The sequence below is a fragment of the Ochotona princeps genome, chromosome 25 (assembly GCF_030435755.1).
Source record: "Ochotona princeps isolate mOchPri1 chromosome 25, mOchPri1.hap1, whole genome shotgun sequence".
NCBI lineage: Eukaryota > Metazoa > Chordata > Mammalia > Lagomorpha > Ochotonidae > Ochotona > Ochotona princeps.
The window spans coordinates 17,037,599-17,057,874 of NC_080856.1; the positions used below are offsets into that span (position 1 = coordinate 17,037,599).

At 42.4% G+C, this 20,276-nt stretch overlaps 1 protein-coding gene across 7 annotated transcripts in view; it reads right to left on the reverse strand.

Annotated features, from left to right (window-relative positions):
- Window positions 1-3,798: 3,798 nt before the first annotated feature.
- Window positions 3,799-20,276, reverse strand: part of PIK3CG (phosphatidylinositol-4,5-bisphosphate 3-kinase catalytic subunit gamma) — a 31,312-nt gene continuing 14,834 nt past the window's right edge. For 6 of the 7 annotated variants that reach the window (XM_004598596.2, XM_058654908.1, XM_058654911.1 and 3 more), the window contains 5 exons: window positions 19,658-19,748; window positions 18,733-18,863; window positions 16,967-17,078; window positions 15,600-15,757; window positions 3,799-4,518 (listed from right to left, as the gene is read on the reverse strand). In XM_004598596.2, the coding sequence (XP_004598653.2) occupies window positions 4,240-4,518; window positions 15,600-15,757; window positions 16,967-17,078; window positions 18,733-18,863; window positions 19,658-19,748 (771 nt within the window). In that variant the 3' untranslated portion in view covers window positions 3,799-4,239. Of the gene's footprint in view, window positions 4,519-15,599; window positions 15,758-16,966; window positions 17,079-18,732; window positions 18,864-19,657; window positions 19,749-20,276 lie in introns of those variants that run through there. The other variant, XM_058654913.1, reaches the window with a different exon arrangement.

The window sequence follows — 20,276 nt, forward strand, 5'->3', positions numbered from 1 at the left end:
CCCCTGCCAGATCCACATGACTTGGTGTTATTGGCACTGTCCTTGGTCCTTAGGGGAGTGACACAACAAGGTACCACAAGCTGGGTGGCTTAGGATAAAACCAATGTCTTTTTTCACTGTTGCGGGAGGCAGAAGCCCCAAACCAGCATTTTGGCAGGGTCGTGCTCTGTTCATTCCAGTGGAGGATCTTCCTCGCCTCTTGCAGCTCCAGGTGGCCCCAGGTGCCGCTAGTAGGGCAGCTCTCCACCTTGGCTCCTCTATGTGAAACATTGCTTCTCTGCTTTACAGCGACACCAGTTACACTGAGTTAGAGCCCACCCGAAGTACCTCATCTTAGCTTGGTTCCATCTGTTGAATGTATTTCCAAGTAAGGTTATACTGACATAGATCAGGATTTATAAATCAACACAATTCAACCGGCAACAAACACCCAGCCATTGAAAAACTTTTTTTTTTTTATCACAAATACAATATAAATGTGGAAAAGACTGGGACTGGGTCATTGTTGTTCTATGTCCCAACCCGCATTACTTAACACAGTGTCTGATAGGTAGTAGGTACTCAAGAGTAACATTTTTTAAAAGATTTATTTACCTTTTTGTTTGTTTGAAAGACAGAATTACAGAGAAAAGGGGAGACAGAGAGATCTTCTATTTGCTGGTTCACTCCCCAAATGACTGCCTTGGAGCTGGGCTGATCCAAAGGCAGGAGCCAGAAATTTCTTCTGGGTCTCTCTCACGGGTGCAGGGGCACAAGGCCTTGGGCCATCCTCCACTGCTTTCCTAGGCCATTAGTGGGGAGCTGAACTGGAGGTGAAACAGCAAGGTCTTAGCTTGGATCTTATATGGGATGCTGGCACTGCAGGCGGGGGCTTAGCCAACTATGTCATGATGCTGACCCCAAAAATAACTTCTTAAAAGAAAGAATTTAAGTTTCAGGGCTATTTGTTATTTTAGACATTAAAAAATATGTATAGAGAAACACACAATGCTAGATTCCTTACTTTAATTTACACTGAGAAATCTGTAATAAAAACACTTGCAAGTAAGAAGGACTGGGTTGTCCCTGAGTGTCTCAGCTTTCTGAAGGGCACAGTAGCCAAGGTGTGCACTTTAGGTTTGCAGGCATGTGTTCTACAATGAGTCTTTGAAACTGTGACCACAAACACTGAGACTGGAAACAAATCTGTTTACCAGAATTACTAGGTTGGATGAAACAGAAACCAAGCTAATAGAATGCTTAAAAATCCAAATTTATTGTATTTTCCTCAAATTGTTAAATATAATTGTCAATTTGTTGCGTAATCACAGAAAGCATGGCTTAGCATATGAAATAAAGATCAGATTTGTTCCAGACACTTTGTAAAATTACTTTGAGAATGTACTTCAAGAACTAATTAATTTGCATGAATACAGGACAAACAGCTTCCAAATTAATATCACTACAGAATTTCCATCTAGCCTTAAAAAAAAAAAAGAGCTCACCTTCTAAAAAGAATATATTTGCTAAAGTTATTTTTTGTTTCAAAAGGCAAGAGCTTTCTCTGGTGGGAACTGATACAACCCTATCTATAACGTCTCCCCAAACATTGAGCTAAATCTAGGATATCTGCTTTGTCTTACTTTCTGTGGGCATTGTTTCAACCCGAGAGCAAAGGCCACTCTCCCATGTCCTAATGCGCAGTCGCAGAGGTGAGGTACTTTAATTTGAACCAAAGCACCCTTGTGGCCTGGTCCTTTATCTGAATTCACACAGTTACGGTCTATATGAACAAAATTGAGCATCAAAGCCATTATCTGGAACTACAGCATGACTTGGCCTTCCCCAAGTCCTCTGGGCTCCCAATGGCACTGGGCTTGACTTATGGCTCTGCTGTAGCTATCTTGGGTTTCGTGATCATCTGTGAGTGGCTAGTCCCCATTTTTACCTTTTGCACTGGGCTCTGGCAGTTATGCATGCAGCCCCAGCTGGATGTAAGATTTGCTTCTGAGCTGATCCTTCTGTCTCATGAACTGTGTTTTGCTTTGGCATAGAAGATGAGAGTTGTGGGCAGTTCTCAACAGCAGGATAACCTTGGCTCTTGAGTGTTTGCCAAAGTGTAGGGCTTGCTGCTCACATAATTCCTCGGGTACAGCAAAGGAAATAAGTATATCAAGGTGACCTGCTTATGTGCAAGCAAGTTTATAAAGCTGAAATAGTTCTGTAATTTGAAATGTGGAAAAGCCAAATCCAGTGTGATAAATACACACTTGCAAAAACACCATCAAGAGAGACAGGAGAGACCTAAAGACCTGACCATTGGGAGAGCAAATCTGCATGTGTGCCAATGAGCTAAATATGAATACACTTTTCTACAGTTCTTTTATTAAGATCAGTTTTTTGGCAGTTCATATGCAACACAGAATGTATGCAAGAGCTGAGCCTGGTTATGCTTCACACGGCTGGCAGAAGCATCCTCTTCTGATCTTTTCAAGCACCACTGTTCCTGCTTTCTTTCAGGAGAACGGTAGGAAACAGTTGGTTTAGAAATGCTGTAAACATCTATCCTCCACATTGAGGAATAAATGTTTCATCACAGGACCTGGCTCTCCCTATGCAGACAGAGCAGGACTTTAAGAGGATGAGTTGTCAAAGCAGGGGAATGCCTTCTGGATGTCCCTGAACCAGGAAGGGGCTCAGTGGGCAAGGAGGCAGAGTTACCGTCCACTGCAAAGGCCATGCCAGGCATCTAACCCTGATGATGTTTTAGAATGTTTAGAGAACCTGGAAAAATATGAGGCCTGGGACTCATACCATACTAACTAAATTGTAACTTAGACAAGGATATTTTTAGAAGGTATCCCTCATGTCTCTTTGCAGCCTTGTTAAGAAGTGTGGTTCATTTGCAATCATTGGAAGAAAGGTTTGAGCTATCTCACAGTCAAACAGTATCTATTTTGAAGATGTAAAAATTGGTTATATATTTATATCTGGTTAGACACTATTAGCAGAGATACTCCTGTGTAATGTATTTGTTATAAGCAATCTAAAAATATTGAATAAATAATTTAATGATCATACTTTAAACAGCACTTCCAATGAATAGCAAGATATTTAAGAGCTGAGAATATTTTTAAAGAAGACATTGTAATTATTTTTTGAAATCCCAAAGGATATGTTGAAGTTCAAAAGTCCTTTAAGCTGAGAAATTAAGAGGACTAGTAGTGTTCTTCCTAACCTGGAATGCTTTTTAGTTATCAGGTATCTTCTGTTAAATAAAGAAAGAACTACTGATGCCAAATTTTAAAATTAGATCATTTGGAAACTGATTTACATTTTCTAGAATACGCTTTGAATAATATGCTTTTTAAAAAAATCTATTAAATATCTTTATAAGTACCAAAAATTCCAGCAATCTTAGAGTAGAAATTCTCTTTTGAACTCACTAGAGTTCCAGCGCAAGGATGTCCTTGAAGATTTCCCAAGTCTGTGGAGAATGGTAACTGGGGAACAAGGGGAGAGGAAATGCAGAGACAGATCTTGGGTTAGTACTGTAGCTGGGAAGGCCACACACACCGGGCAGAGAGGAGACAAAAGCCCTCACCTCTACTTCTCCTGTCATAACTGTGGAACCGGAGCAGCAGAGAAGGGCTGAGGTCCAAGGGTCCGATTTTTCCCTCCTGTGACTGTGTGACTCAGCCGTACACTGTGCAAGGGTCTAAGTGTAACAGCCATTGGGTAGACCAGCTGGCTTTCCTTCTCAAACATCATGAACACCTGGGGACACTGCGAGGATGTTTAGAAGCATTGTTTGAGGAATGAGACCAAGGTTATATTGATTGTATCTTTCCCTGGACAGACCTTGAACACAAGGATAACCAACATTGAGAGAGTAAAGCCAGAGGAGTCTAGATATCATCAGATATTCTAAGGAATTTCCAGAAGCACTCAATAATGAGAAAGTCAAACAATCAAGCACAATAAGGAAGTCATTAGTCTGCTTAAACTTAGAACGTTCTAGGCATTCTGAGACAAATGAAGGGGAAAAAAAAACAACCTGCAAGTAAACTTAGCCCTAAATATGTTAACCACAGTTTGACCAACTTTTTTCCTCTGTGCAGTTTCAGCTAGGAAAAGAGCCCTATTTCTTCAATACCAGCTTTCGTAGTGTCCTATTGCATTTCAAATCCAAGTTGGATGACTGACAGGGTGTTGTAAAGCTGCAGGACACCGATGTATCTGTAATCTGAGCCTAAACAACTAGGCTGAATGCTTCTCTCCTTGTTTGATGCCCAAAACCAGATGCAGGAACCAGTTAAACTGCACAGTCCATCCTTTGTCTCTGCAAACTTCTATTTGATCGAGAAAATACTTCTTGGCGTCCTCCTCATTTTTTCCCACTGTTAAGGCATCCCGGATGTACTCAATGTCTTCTTTACTCGTTAACTGGGGCATTCCCGTCATCAGCATCATGGAGAAGAGCACAACCAACAGGTTTGTGTGATGGCGAAGGGCGAGGTACGCCTTGACACAGACATCCTAGATGAAGGACAAGAACACACCGTTACTGTCGGTATGACACCATGTAGGCTGGAAGCCATGGGTGATACTGGAATTTACCTGAGAATGTGTTATCTGCCCTTGAGAACAAAACGTCAGGGGATCAGCAAGTGTGTGGCCAAGATGGAAGGCCTGATGGCAACCTTAACAGTTTTTATTGCCCTTTTACACTTTAGTGTGCCTCTGTCTAGGGTGTGCTCAATGAAAATGAATTGACACAGATGAAGTGTCATCCTATTGCTTACTCTATCATGTCAATTCAGTTTCTTTCCTATGAAATGGAGGGGGTGGGGAAAGTTTTGTAGTTTCTAAAGAGGGATGAGTCACTTTTTTGAACAATGTAGTGAAATCAATGCACTTTGTGTAAGCAAATATAATGCTTGCCAAGAGCTTTCATGTTCCAAAGAAATGATGAAGATGTGTTAGATATTTAGTTTTAAAGAAATATTTGAAAGGTAGAAGGCTAAAAGGGGGCACTCTGCTACTGTCACCATGCAAAGTGATTGATTTATATTCTATCCACTGATTCACTTCCTAAATGCCTACAACACTTAGGTCAGGAGCTAGGTTCTATCCGGTCTCCCCAATGGGTGTCAGGTACCCAAGCACTTGGACCACCTGCTGCCTTCCAGGCACATTAGCAGGACACAAGTTCTTAAGTGCAGAGTGGCCCAGACTCAACTAGGCACTCCAGTATGTGATGCAAGTGTCTCAAGCTTACACTGCTGCACCACAACACGTACCTGAGATTTGTTATCTTTCGCCTTTATCTTATACTTTATATGGCACAGTGTAAAATTAGTTTCTTGCTGTCTAAGTTTCAAAATTGTTACATGAACTTCAGAATTATAACACAAATTTTGAATAGGAGGCTGGCGTGGTGGCCTAGTGACTAAAGTCCTCGCCTTGCATATGCCGGAATCCCATATGGGCACCGGTTCATATCCCTACAGCCCTATTTCCTTTCCATTTCCCTGCTTGTGGCTTGGCAAAGCAGTCAAAGACAGCCCAAAGCCTTGGGACCCTGCACCTGCATGGGCTCCTAGCTTTCAATGGGCTCAGCTCCAGCCATTGTGGGCACTTGGGGAATGAATCAGCGGATGGAATATCTTAATTCTCAGTCTTTCTTTCTCTTTGTATATTTGACTTTCTAATAAAAATAAATACGTCTTAAAAATTTTTTTTGAATAGCAAGTGATAGAGGGCTGTGACAGGGTGAGCATTTGTCCTAGTGATGGGGATACCTGAGTCCACCTCAGAGTGCCTGGGTTTGATTCCCAGCTCTGGCTGCTCACTACAGCATCCTGCTGTGGCAGATCCCGAGGGACAGCAGCTGATGGCTCAGGTAACTGGGTTTCTGCCACCCCTGTGAGAGACGTGGATTGGGTTCTCAGTTTCTGGCTCTGGTCTTGTCCCATCCATGGTCATTGTAGACATCTGGGGAGGGAATGTAAGTCTGTCTTTTCTGTGTTTCTCTTAAAAACAAGAAACACAAAAATACCATGACTAATGTCTGTTGAAACACACAACTCGATACATATATATGACTTGGAACACTGCAGAGAAATGGGAAAAATTCATCACTAATTTTTAATAAATGATCTTTCTATAAAGTTGAACCAATAGATAGCACTCACTAATAGGAAAGTATACTGTTATAAATAATCTAACTAATAACCAACAGGATGATACTTACAATAATAAGCATGCACAGAAAACATGGAGATCCCCCCCTTTTTTTGAAAATGTAAAACTTCACTGAGCCATATAAAAGAAAATTTTAGGGGCCAACTTAGGTATGGTGGTTAAGACGCCTCTTGGGATGCCCTCTTCTCCTTAGGATGCTTAGGTTTGAGTTGCAGCTCCACTGTGACTCCAGTTTGCTGCTGATACACACCTGTGGCTCATGTGGCTCTCCAGCTTGAGTGCCTGCATCCTAGCTTGGTCTGGTCCAGCTCTAATTGGTGCAGGTAGGTGAGGAATGAACCAGCAGTTGGAAAACAGAGCTCTCTACTCTTCTTCCCTATCTCTTTCAAACAAATAGAACTAGTTACTCAAAAATGTGAAATAATCTCAGCACGTGGAACCACACAGCATGTTCCTCAGTGATGCGAGTACATTTAAAAAGATGTAGCTGCTACTTATTATCAGGTTAATGTATAAACATGAAACTTAAGTCAAAATCTGCATTGGATGTTTGACCTCATGGTTTTAAGTTCATCTGGAGCAGTGAGAGCCTGAGAAAACATTTAGAAAAAGTCATGAAAAGCAGGAGCTTGCCACGGCAGATATGAAAACATTTTGCACTACGGTATTAAAAACAGCACGAAATGGAAGCTATTCTTTTCCAAAAAAAGACAAAAATGATGTGGAACAGAACAGAAAGTGCATAGTTACAAAATACATATGATATATAAAAGAGATAATGTCTCCAATTGGTGTGGGGGCAAAAATCTAATATTTGATAAAAAGCAACCAGAACAGTTAGCTCATTATTTGGGGGAAACACAAAGGTCAATTTTTACTCTACATGATAAGTTAGAATGAATTCCAGATAAATTCAAGCCTAAACACAAAAAGACAAAATATTTAAATAATGATGCAATGGGAAAGGACTTTATGTAACCTACAAGGGAACTAAGCAAAGATTACAGAAACTTAAAATTTTGAGAAGGTTAAAAACTACAAAGTTATTAAGAGAGAATAATGATAAAAAATTTTTAACATGACTAGTAGTGACTCCCCAACCTGCGACCTCCCAATAGTCTTACAAATTATAAACAGATTAATAATCCTTTAGAAATATAGGCCAGCATACAAATGAAAATTTACACAAAAAGATGTAAAATAGGTAATAAACCTATAAAATATGCAACTGAAGTAGTGATCAAATAAAGATGATTTAAAATGAGATGGTAATACCTATACATTTTTTTCAGTTTTTTGAAAACAATAATCAATGTTCACCTTTTATGGGCTAATATTTGATGGCAACAGGAATAACTATGAATGGACAAATTGGTAACATCCATCAAGAGGTTTAAGTTGTTTATCAATACTATGTAACTTAACTGTGGCCCTGGTGACATGACTTACATATTTATCAAATCAGAGAACTGTGTACCTAATAAAGGGCGAGCTTTTCTGTCTGTGAAATATGTCTCAGTCAACTCAAATTTAAAAGTATTTGCATCCTTCTAATGAACAATCTGCATGTCAGGACTTTGCCTTTTAAGAAATGGGACCACCTGGGGCAGGTGTTGGGTACATTGGTTAAGACAGTAATACACCTGGGAGCCAGTAGGTGATGGATCAAATATTTGGGTCCTTGTCTGTATGTGGAAACTTCGATGGAAGTTCTCGCTCCTGGTTTCAGCTGTTGTGGGCATTTGGGGAGAGGGAATAGGATGAGTGGATGAAAGATTCTCTCTCTTTCCCTTTCTCTGCCATCTGCCTCTCAATGGGTAAATAAACATACTTAGAAAGTATAATTTTGCAGTGATTTATCTACAAGTTTGCCCACTATAATATCTTTTCAATTGTGGAAATCTGAAGGGCATATAAAGAGGAGATTAAAGAAAAACAGAAAGTTGATGGAAAGGTCCTGACATTGCACATTCTGCAACTATTAGAATGATATTGTAGAAGCATACTTGATAAGCATATGAAAGTGTTGACTAAATTAAGGAGTATAAGGCAGCACATGTGCTATCAGCCAATTTTTTGTAAGTTCACACACAAAAACCAGAAAGACATAAAGTCCACAGGTAAAAATACTCATACTAACTTTTTTAACGTGATGATCTTGCCTGTGCCACTGTGTGTGTAAAGGCTGGATGGTATATGCCTCACTTGGTCCAAGTATAAAAACTCACGGTCTGTTCTGGCATCTTCTGAGTGAGAAAGTATTTTCATACTAGTGTGGAGGTCAGCATGTAGCTGAGGGCTCAATAAATTTGAGTCTTCTTCCTTTCCTGCCCTCCGCTTCACATGGCCTCTCTGTTTTGTACGAAACAGCAGACCCTTGCACCTGTTGGGGCCTGTTCCTGCCAGGGCTTGCCTGTCACCTGGAAGCAGCCCCGGTGCATCACTGCCCTTGCCTTTCTAATGCCTCATTGATGCCAGCAATCATTTGCTAGTGTTCATCCTCACCATTCTCTCCTTCCTGGTAATCACACAGGCTGAGGGTAGCCTCCACCTCAGGCAACAGTCTTGTGAATCTGACAACTCCCACTGTTTCACAAGGGTAGGCTTTGGCTTTAGCATCAGAGTACATTTTGGCTTTTAATTATTTTCTAGACACTGATGGCACCGAGCAGACACTCAGCTGTGTGAACCCACTGAGCGGTCAGTCTTTTTTTAATAGAAAATGTTCCAGGAGGGAAATTACCTGGAGGTCAAGTTATTACCAATCAACAGGTGCACAGTAAATACTTACTAAGCAGGGACGCACACAGCCACAATCCCAGTGCAGCCGGAGGCATGTGAAAGGAAGGACTACCTTGCTTTTCTGGAAGGCCATCCCATTCATTCTGATGAGGCTCAGACTTCCTAGGTTAGTTCATGTCTTCCCCAGTTTAACTGCATGCTCTATGCCTGTCTGCCCCCTTATCCAGATTCTGGCTGGCTGTGCAACTGCTTTGCGTTTCACTTAAAGGCAGTGTTAGGGCAACAGCAACCATCACAGATGCACACCTAGCTGTGTGGATTCCTGTCTTGGCTGTTATTGACCAAAGCTGTGTTCATCAGAGAAGTCATTTAACCTTTGTGCACCTCAGTTTCCTCATCTGTCGAATAAGAACAAGAATAACAATACCCCCTCACCTTGTGGTTGTGGTGAACCCAAGGTGCCAAGTAACTGGCAGGATGTTACCACAAGGGATTGCTTTACTGGACACATACAAACTTCTCACTGCTACAGCAGTCATGTTCCCATGTCGACCAGCAGTCCAATATGCCTCCTTAGACGGTAAGAGTTGAGGGGTAACACGGGTAGCAGTGGCAGATGAGCCTCCCTCTTGCTGCAGCAGGGGAAGGGCTATCTACGGGTTGGACAGGATGGAAGTGTGTGGTATTCTGGTGACATCAGCAGATAGCTCTCTTGCCTGGTGGTTGGAGGAGGATGGCCTGGCTGAGCACCTGCTGCGCCCTCCCAAGTCCCCGCAGTTTCATTTCTGCCCTTCGCACTCAGCCCTTTGGTCCGTGAGAGCCTGTTGACCAGGCTGCCTCGGCCCAGAGGCCTGCGGTCTGGGGGATGAGGAGGATGTGGCTCCTGGAGCTCAGGGGGAAACACAGAAGTGATCAGTAGGAACAACAGCTCTGCCGCTCTGTCATGGCTGCCTGCTGTTGACCTCAAACATCCTCATTCTCTCCCTGGCAACTGCCTGTTGGAGGCTTTGTAGTGGTGAGTGGAGAATCTTTTTTGGGGGACTAGCTAATGTAATCTACTAGTAATCTACTAGTGTAGATGTGGGGAGCACTACATTATTATTAACATCATTAGCTACAACACCCTCTATTAGTAGCTAATAAATAAATTGAACCTGCATAGTACATCTGCTCTTAATTTCACTGTTGCTTTAAACCCCTTAATTATAGCATCCAGCAGGAAAAGAACTGCTTTTCCAGAGCAACCCTGTCCCCACAAGTCTTAGGAACAAAGGCATGCATTACCGCGTGAGGGCCCAAACTTGGACTTATTTGTTAATTGTCCCAGGTATCAGTGCCCTGAAGAGCAAACTACTTCTATACACAGTCTACTAACTTCTTAACCCCTGACGAGCTGTGGCTGCTTTAGATTGTCCAAGTTCAGGTAGAAAATGTTTCCTAAAATCAAAATCTTCCAGTCCATTATAGGAACAGGGGCCCTACGAATAGACCTAATGAAACAGGAAGAGACATTTTCTGAGAAGTTGAAAGAGAAGTGTCTCCAACCTTTGACCATGCTGATGTTTGAATTAAGACGATCTTTAAGGAATTTGACCATCATTCTCATGCTAGCTCTTTTTACTGGGGGAAAAACTGAATATTTATCAGGAAGCTCCTTGGAACCTAAAGGTGACAAACTGTTTGCATGTGCCTTTAATCTTCCACAAAAGATTTCAGGTAGATTGCTTAGATACACAAAAACAAAAGAAACATATAGTTAAAAGTGGGTGTTAAAAAATAAAGGAACTACAAAAAGAGTGTACAATGGATTACAGAAAGAGACTAACTCAAAGCTATGCATCAAAAATCCTCATTGGGTGGTCTGCAAATATTTCTCTAACCACAGATATTTCTCTAATCTGTACCTCATCCAGTGTTCTGAATATTTTGAAAAGAGTTATTATTTAAGAGAGGCACAGTTTTTTCCTAGAAACTGGGACAGACAGAAACCTCACAAGAGGATCTTCGTACTGAGTACTTTTTGTAACATGGTAAGTGATGTTCTTGGTAGTATCCTTGTGGTAGACAATCTCATTCTCTATGGGAAACTAAACGTTGAGGGAATGATGTCAGAGGAACAATACTCTTGTTTGAAAGTGACAGAGGTCTAATATCATAGGTGCTGAGTGAAAGTGCATTATCACGCATGGCCAGGGCAAGTTCATGCTCCCAGTGGTGGGTCTGCCTTTGGGGATGACATCACACCAGTGTTTCCTGGTGCTGCTGCCCGCCCTGAGGCCATGTTTCAGCAGACAGCAGGGACAGAATGAAGTCCTCAGTCTTCACACCTGGCTGGAGAAGGTTGAGCTGGACCTCCCTCGTGGGATGGACTTGACCATCCCACTTCTGACTTGACCAATAAGAGCCCTTAATTACTAAGGATTGTGACTAGTCAATTGAGCTCCGAATGGCTCCTTTGCACTGCTCTCTAACTCCTTAATCTATCCCCTGCACTGCCCCAACTTTGGACTCAAATTCCCTTTCTTGCCACTGTACACTATCATAAATACCTACGTACTTTTTGTTCCCAAATGCTGAATGAATGTGCTTTTCTATCTCTATGTCCCTTTTCAGACTGTTCTCTCTGCCAGTGTTCTTCCCTGCCTTGTATCTGCCTGGGGAAAAACCAAACTGAATTCAGTCCTAAAGGCTGGGTTAAAAACACCTTTTTTTTTTTTTTTCTTGAAGTGGCCCTTTTCTAGCCTCTGGTCAGGAGTTAATTGCTCCCTCTGCAAACTGCTGCTGATGCATGTACCCTCAGCAAGATTGTGTATGTCTCTCTTGGTGTATGGGGAAGCCAAATTTCGTCTGTATACATCCATGAATATATTTATGGGCTATTTGTGTTCTATAACTCTTCACCATAATTGCAAAGATAGTGACTGTAAGTAGATTATCAATGTGTAAGACACTGATTTCTTCTTTAACTCTATAGGAAGGGGGAGATGTTTCTAAAGGGAATTTAAGCGTATCTACTTAGCACCCTGTAAGTGGGATGCTGTTCCAAGTGCTGATAGATATTTTCTGGTTTTAAATAGTGAACCTTAGTTTTGCATCTCTGGAGCCTGTTTCTGAACTCTTCACCTACGGTAGAAGTAATTTATGAACGAGGTCCTTGGCTGCAGCAGTTACCTTGGAAAGCAGCGAGGTGGGGTAAGGCGGAGCCTTCCTCTTTCAGTTCCCCTTATTTACACCCCCAGGCCATAGCTGTAAATAGTCATAATTCTCTGTGGAGAAGGCTCACCCCAACTCTTAACAAAAGTGGGTCAACTTTTCTCACCCTTACTAACAGGTTATTTAATGATGTGATATGTTAAGTAACCTTATTCATTCTAAATTAATAGTTCACTGGAAATGAGGACATGTTTTAACTCAGGAGGCAAATGTATACAAGCTGTCCCAGAATGAATATAATTGGTTGCTGTATTATTTGCACAAGATTTTGAGACACTGGTTTAAAGAGTTGCAACATGTGTCCTTCATCCTGAAGAGCTTCAATTTGAAAAATGAAACATAGGGTGGACATTTGGCACAACAGTTAAGATGCTGTGTGGAATGCCTGCACCGCTGGTCAGAGTGCCTGGCTGCAAGTCCAGGCTCCGCTTCCAGTCCTAGCTTCCTGTTACTGTGCACCTGGGAGGCAGCAGGTGATGGCTCAAATACCTGAGTCTTCAGCACCCATGTGGGAAACTTGAGTTGGGTGCCAGGCTCCCAGCTCTGGCCTGGCCCGGCCCAGTCCTGGCTATTACAAGCATTTTGGGAATAAACCAACAGATGAAAGCTCATTTTTTTGAAGATAATGGGCATTTTCTCCTTGAAGTGCCTTTGTACCTTATTTAATCCTAAAACAGTCAGCTTTTCTCCTGATCTGAGAAGGGTGGAGAGGAAAATGAGGGGCAGGAGGTGAGGGCAGAAGAGAAGGGGAGGCAGAACAGGAAGAGCTGGTGTCCCACTTGCTCTTGCAGCAGAACCTGCTATGGTCTAGGCACTGGTCTAAGTAATTTGTATAATTCACTATATCATGAAATAATCCCCAGCAAGCCATGAGAAGTAGGTGCTTATTATAATCCCACTCTACAGACGAGGAAACTGAGGTGCTCAAAGGATAATAATCATATATTTATGATGTATGTGATATATATTTACATGCATACATATCTATATACCTACATACGTATACCTATTAAGTAGCAGAGCCAGAATTCAAACTCAAGTTTGACTGCTGCAACACCCACCCTTTTGACCTCTGTGCTGTGCTGTGTTTAAGGAAGGAAGGCTCAGCATGGGCACATTGACTGGCCTTGAGAACAGATACCAGGATTTCAAACTGCAGACATATGCACGTACTAACAAAAGTTGCCAGTACTACAAACAACGCTGCACACTGCCTAGATGTCTCTTTAGCAAAACAGGATTTTCCTGGCTTGAGGAACAGGCTTAAGTCTGAAGAGGGAAGCGGCCTCGCCTTAGCCTCTCCAAACCAGAAGTCTTTTCATTAGGGATCAGTAAGAAATGGGAAAATACCAACAATAACATCATCAAAGAAAGTTGAAGAGAAGCCCTACCTGGGATTTTAAGCAGTGGCATGGAAACCCTGAGGGTTCTATGGGAATGCGAGTGGTAAGTAACAGGACAGAGGAGCATTTGTTCGGAGAAACTTATAGACAAGAAGGAAGCAAGTGGATGCTAACGATGGTATGAACAGATAGGTTTGTTTTAATGCAAAAATTTGGATACCCATGCACTTTTTAAAATAATATGTGTTTTCCATGAGGTTTGTAGAGAAAAGAGCAGAGCTTGGCAGTGAGACCAAATTCCTTCTGTTTCTTTGTGTCTTTACATTGTAGTTTATGGCTATAGTGTTTGTCCAGTTACCCACTTCCAACAGAGAAGAACTGCATGACTTTTCCCTTTAAATGGTAAATTTTTTCAAAGCCATTAAAATGTTTTAAAGCCATTTTTCTCTTCCAGGAAGCTGTCAAAATATGCAATTTCTATTTTTAAAGCAAAAAGGACTGAAATGTGTCAAGCCCCTGGAAACAGTCTGAAACCCAATTGAGTTTGTGCGGAAAAGCACACACTACAAATCTAAAGACCATCTGGCTGCAGACATCTTGGTTTCTCTGGGAGGGTAAATCTTATAATCACCAAACCGAAAGTCAGCTAGGAGAACAGAAAACACACACACACACACACACACACACACACACACACACACACACACACGTTTCGAAACAATACGTCCTAGTTCCTGTTCCACTGAACCACATGGCTCATTGCTGGAGGGCAGTTCTGGACCTAGGTAGAGACTCAAGAAAGGGACTCAGTCCTGAGCCGTGGAGTGCCACTCAAGCCACTAAGGGAGGTGACCATTCAATGGGAACCCCTGGCGAGTGTAATTGACATGTCTGTTGCATGTTTGAATTGCTGTAACATGGGTGTATTGCAGCAGTCATCACAGCTTTTCTGCATTGCATCTGTGAACACTTGCTAAATGCTCAAGTGTAATGTTTTCTTGTTGGATATTTGAAACCTCTGACAGTTAAAACTGGATGTGGACTGAATAATAGTAGAATCGGAACCCACCCAGGGAGCTGAGTGGACAGACAAACAGGGACAATTTCATTTCTTGGTAACACATGGGACCAAGCTGACAGGATTTCAAATGAAAGAAGGGGCTGCCCTTTTCAAAACTGAGACATGCATAGGGTGGCACCACAAGAACGTCCTGTGCTAGTAAACATGACAGTGTGCACCTGCAGCCAAACTCAAGAGAAGCTCACTATCATTTCGTAGTCTTGAAACTATGTCTATAATTTTTTTTATTTATTTTATTTTTATTACAAAGTCAGATATGCTGAGAGGAGGAGAGACAGAGAGGAAGTGGAGCTGCCGGGATTAGAACCAGCAGCCATATGGGATCAAGGCGAGGACCTTAGCCACCAGACCACGCCGCCGAGCCCTATGTCTATAATTTTTTAAAAACTTGAGTGAGAGAGTAAAAGAGTGAGCACCTCCATCTGCTAATGTACTTCCCAAATGCCTTTAACAGGTGAGGTCGAACCAGGCTCCACCCAGGGACTAGAAACTCAGTTCACATCTCCCATGTGAGAGGCAGGGACCTAATTACTTAACATGACCAGCATCACCTGCTGTCTCCCGCAGTGTGCACAGTAGCAGGAAGCTGACATCAGGAGTGGAGCCTGGATTTGAACCCAGCTACTCTGATACTGGATTCTGGTGTCACAAGTGGCATCTCCATCTGTGTTAGTCATCCTCCGAGCCAACATCCTGGATAGATAAGTAGTCAATGGTTCACATGCTCACCAGATGACTTCCAGAAAATTCTGTGCTCTAAATTAGTGTCATCCTGGTATTCAACAACAATTAACACTCACCAGTCCCACTGCTTATGGAATCCTTGCACTTGCAGTTTGGATTTAGGTGGGTGGGTTACTAAGGGGCCTCATTTGGTGTTTGAATAAGGAAACAAAGTGGAAGAGGCATAGTTACTTGTGCAAGAAGATGGCTCGTGGGGGCAGAGGCTGGATGAACTTCTGCTGTAAGAGGTAGGGGCTGCACTCTGTTGGGTTGTTTGTTCTCAGTGAGTGATGGGGAGGGGGGTGAATTACCTGAAACTTCTGAAAGTGTGGGCTTGTCTTCTTTCCGGAAGTTCCCATCACGAACAGGAAGTCCGGGGTAAGCACAAATGGCACTCTCTCTTTATTAATGCCCAGGAAACTTTTATAGTTGCCAAGAATGTGCCCGAAGTCAATATGAAAGAGGTTTCCTTCAGAGAAGAGAGTTTGACATCAGCACACTGTATTAGCAGTTGTCATAACACTTCAGTTCTTGACATATTTTTTTAAGTTTCCTGAATCTGAGCTAGCCTGGGTGGCACAGCATTTTTCACACTGTCTTATTTGCTTGTCATAGTTTCCATTTTAGGAGGTGTGTGCAAGTACCAGCCACAAAGCATTTTTTGAGCCAAAGATGCTTTCTGAGTCCTTCTGATATTGTTCAGATGATAGCCAAAGGCCTGTAAGAAATTTCTGCCTCAAGATTATTCTTAGAAACATAAATGACTCCTTTCCAGTATCATTTCTAAGTCTGTTACGTTCATTGGGCCTCTCAGGATAGACTGATGTGGTACTGTGTGTGGGGGAGGAGTATTCAGGCTTTGCTTTTGAGTAGCACAGTGGAACATGATCACTTTCAGTCTCCCTTAGGTCAACTTCTGCCACTACCACCATCCCCCCCGCAGTCAGCATCATCTCTGCTCCTTTGCTTAGTTAGACTTTTAACACTTTTATACTCCATACAAGTATTATCTGTCTTGTTTCTTAAGGGAGTCATTTGTGGCAAATCTGGTGCTTTCTCTAGACTCAACTCTTAAAATGGTTTACACTTCATAAAGAAAAATTTGATTGTGTTGTGGTCATTATTGACCACTGTTGGAATGCACAGTGACCCAGAGAGGTGAGGGTGGGGAAGAACAGCATTTTAGACTTAAAAATACCTATGGGGTCTTCTGCTACTTCCTGGTAACATTGGACATCTGCCTCAGTTTCTGGGATATGACCCTGTAAAGTGTCTGGCTTTCTCTCCCTGACTTTTCATTCCTAGATTTCAACACCTGTCTCTTCTTTCCCTTCTTCACTTCTTGGCCCAAAGCCTCAATCAAGGTGGGTGGTCTTTATAGGCATCAGAATCCTTATACAATAAGGACTTCTAAACTCGTGTACTAGCCTTAAACTATAGTTAAAAATTATTATGTCCTGGGATAAGTGCTGTATAGCGAGTTAGTGTTTAATGGGGGTAGAGTTTCTGGAGATGGAAGGGGTAAAAGGTTACATAACAATGTGAATGTACTTATATTATTACTTATATTGTCATTATAATAATGCCACATAATTATACACTTGGAAATGGTTGAGATAGTATGTTTCATGTTGCTTATATTTAATCTTCAAAATTATTGTGCAATGCATACACTTACCTGTCTCTGAGATCATAATATTGTCGTTGTGTCTGTCGCCTATCCCGAGAACAAAGGTTGCCACGCAGTAGCCTGCACAGGAATAAACAAATCTCTCCACTGCTGCCTGAAACTAATTAAAATGCATCTGAATATTAATTATCTTCTAACTGTAATGAGCAGCATGAGTCTATTACAAATGCCTTCCACAAAAGACACATTTTCAGAGAGCAGGTTAGTTGTGCCTCATTGCATTAGGGTCACACCACCAGGTGCCAGATTTCCTATTGTCCTGCTGACATGTGAGGGGAGGCATCCCCGAGTGAAGGACAGTAGCACGAGGCAGAAAAGAGAGTCAAAGGGCAACAATAATTGAATCAAAAGGTTCGCTTCCTCTTCATGCATCATTTGCCAGCCACTGCACAGAACCTGCAGTGATTTCTCCTTCCCTGGCGACCATGTGCTTTGCTTGTGACCACTAAAGAGCACACGTGGGTTCAGAAACCCACATGTCCAACAGATTTATGAGTGCCTCTAATTATATTCCCTCCACTCTTTTTTTTTTTTAAAGATTTATTCATTTTATTACAGCCAGATATACAGAGAGGAGGAGAGACAGAGAGGAAGATCTTCCGTCCGATGATTTACTCCCCAAGTGAGCCGCAACGGGCCGATGCGCGCCGATCCGATGCCGGGAACCTGGAACCTCTTCCGGGTCTCCCACGCGGGTGCAGTGTCCCAATGCATTGGGCCGTCCTCGACTGCTTTCCCAAGCCACAAGCAGGGAGCTGGATGGGAAGTGGAGCTGCCAGGATTAGAACCGGCGCCCATATGGGATCCCGGGGCTTTCAAGGCGAGGACTTTAGCCGCTAGGCCACGCTGCCGGGCCCACATCTCCACTCTTGTCTCCAAAAGGCTGATAACCATGCAAATGAGAAAGGGCTCATCCAGAATTTAGATGACAGCCCAGTAGCCTAACCACCCAGCTTGTGAAGGAGTCAACAGATGCACTGTAGAGGGACAGGGGAACTGACATTTTCAGCATCTGTAATTTGCCATTTACATCAGGGTATGGTGGTAAATTATAAATTACTTTATTGGTATGTGGTATTTCCCAGGTAGGAAATTTCCTTGAGAGGAGAGAGAGAGAGAGAGAGAGAGAGAGAGAGAGAGAGAGAGAGAGAGAGAGAGAGAGAGATATCAAGATCCAATCTAAAGGATCTCACTCCCCATTGCCCACAATAGCTGTTTGGGCCAGGCTGGGTTCAGGAGCTGGGAGCTCAACCCAGGATTCCCACTTGGGTGTGAGGAACTCAGTCACTTTGAGTTATTACTGTTGTCTCTCAGGGTCTGCTTTGACGAGAAGCTGGAATCATGAGAGAGGCAGGAATGAACAGACTCTCCTAGGTAAGCTACAGGCATCTCAACCACTGGGCTAAATGCCTACCCCAGGAGAGAATCCATACATGGGAACTAAATATTTCTGTTGCATAAAAATAGAGAGCCATAGAAAGTGCTAACAGACTGTATTACAGAACCCAATGTTATTCAAAGCATGTATGGTAAGCAAAGGAGAAGCAAATGCTCGGGGAGTCTGGAACTACATGCCTTTGTTTTCACAGATACTCTCTGTCACCCACGTAAGCCTGTACAGCCCTCAGTGCCCCACGAAGCAAGGAGTTCCCCAGCAGGGCACCAAGCAAGGTTTTGGCAGATCCTCTGCAAACCTGAGGCACTACTGACCATTTCTAATGAGCCTTTTGAGCCAGGGAGGCACGGGAGCTCACCTTGTCCTCGAGTGGGCATTTTTCCTTGAGCCAGTGACTCAAGACTTCATCCTTAAATGCACCCGTGTTCCCCACGGTGCTTTGCTGAATTTTGGCGATGGTTGTGGCGTCCTTCACGATCTCGATCATCCCTACATGAGGATACACGGACCTGAATGGAGCTGGTTGGGGCTTTGTGCCTGCCCCAGAGGAGGAATGGCCCAGTGTCTCTTTCTCTTTGTTTTAATGAGAGGGCTATTTTCCATGTCTGTGCTGGTGTGTGTGTGTGTGTGTGTGTTTGAGGAGGAAAGGAAAGTAAAGGAGGACATAGTGTTTGTGTGGGATATTCTTTTATATCCTTTCATGAGAACAGGATAGGGCTGCTTCCGACAGTGGCGAGTCAGTGTGCAGGTGCTAAACACAGTCATCCTTCCCTGGGGATCTGTATCGCCCCCTCCCCTGCCCCTTTTCAATTTCATGGTCAAATGTAAATGATTTTGTTTAGTTCTCAAGTCAGAGACTTGAATAAAAATATGTTTGATTGAAATTAAAATGTTAAATGTCTATAAAAGTACCTAACAGTGGAGTGGGTAATAGCTTTGATAATATGAATTTTGGAATTTTGAAGTGAGTGACAGGTCTTTCCATCTATTTTTAAATGTTATTTCTGAGAGAAAAGTATAATATGTAATAAAATGAGCTGAAAGTGTAAAGACACACAAGGAACACCTTGTTACTGAAGTCAGTTCCCTTGTAGCGTCACAAGGAATTACATCATGTATGCCTGCATTTCCAACTTACCCATTTTCAAATGAGAGTCACATTCACCAGTCTGAGAACATTAGCTTCTCATATGGATTATGATTGTAATGTTTAGCAATTAAATGCCTGCAGTGAAGGAATAACTAGCTGAGTGGTATGCTCACCTCCTGGGGTCATCACGTACCTATTTTGTCACCAGTTGAAATGCAACCATATGGCAAGAGGCACAGATCCAAAGATTCTGTTTCCCAGATGGACTCCATGATTCTTAGAATCTGGACATCAAAACATGGAAACATATCTATTAGAAATAAATATTCTTCTCCTTATAAAAAGCAAAATCAAACCAAACCAAAACAAAAAAAATTTAAAAATCCAGCAATCTGGACCCTTGCCACCCATGTGGGGGACCTAGTTGGAATTCTGGATGGCTGGCTTGCTCCTGAACCAATCTTGGTCGTTGTGGCCATATGGGGGATTGAATCAGTGGAAAGAAGAGCTCTCTTTCTCTGGGCCTCTTTATCTCGTTCTCCCAGCCATTTGCCTTTCAAACAAATAAATAAGTAACTCTTAAAAAAGAAACGCAATTTTACTTTGGAACACCAAATATGTTAGTAAATGCCACAACTAATAACCATCTTTTCATTGGTCAACCATTTTCTGTAAGCCTGTTAATGACAATCTCTGAGCTATGCTCTGGAAAGTGGATACATGGTTTCTTCTGGGTTAAGTTTCAGTTCTGTTTCATCAGTATTGGTTCAAAATGTTCCACTCTAGTTGTATGTATCTGACTATAATACCCA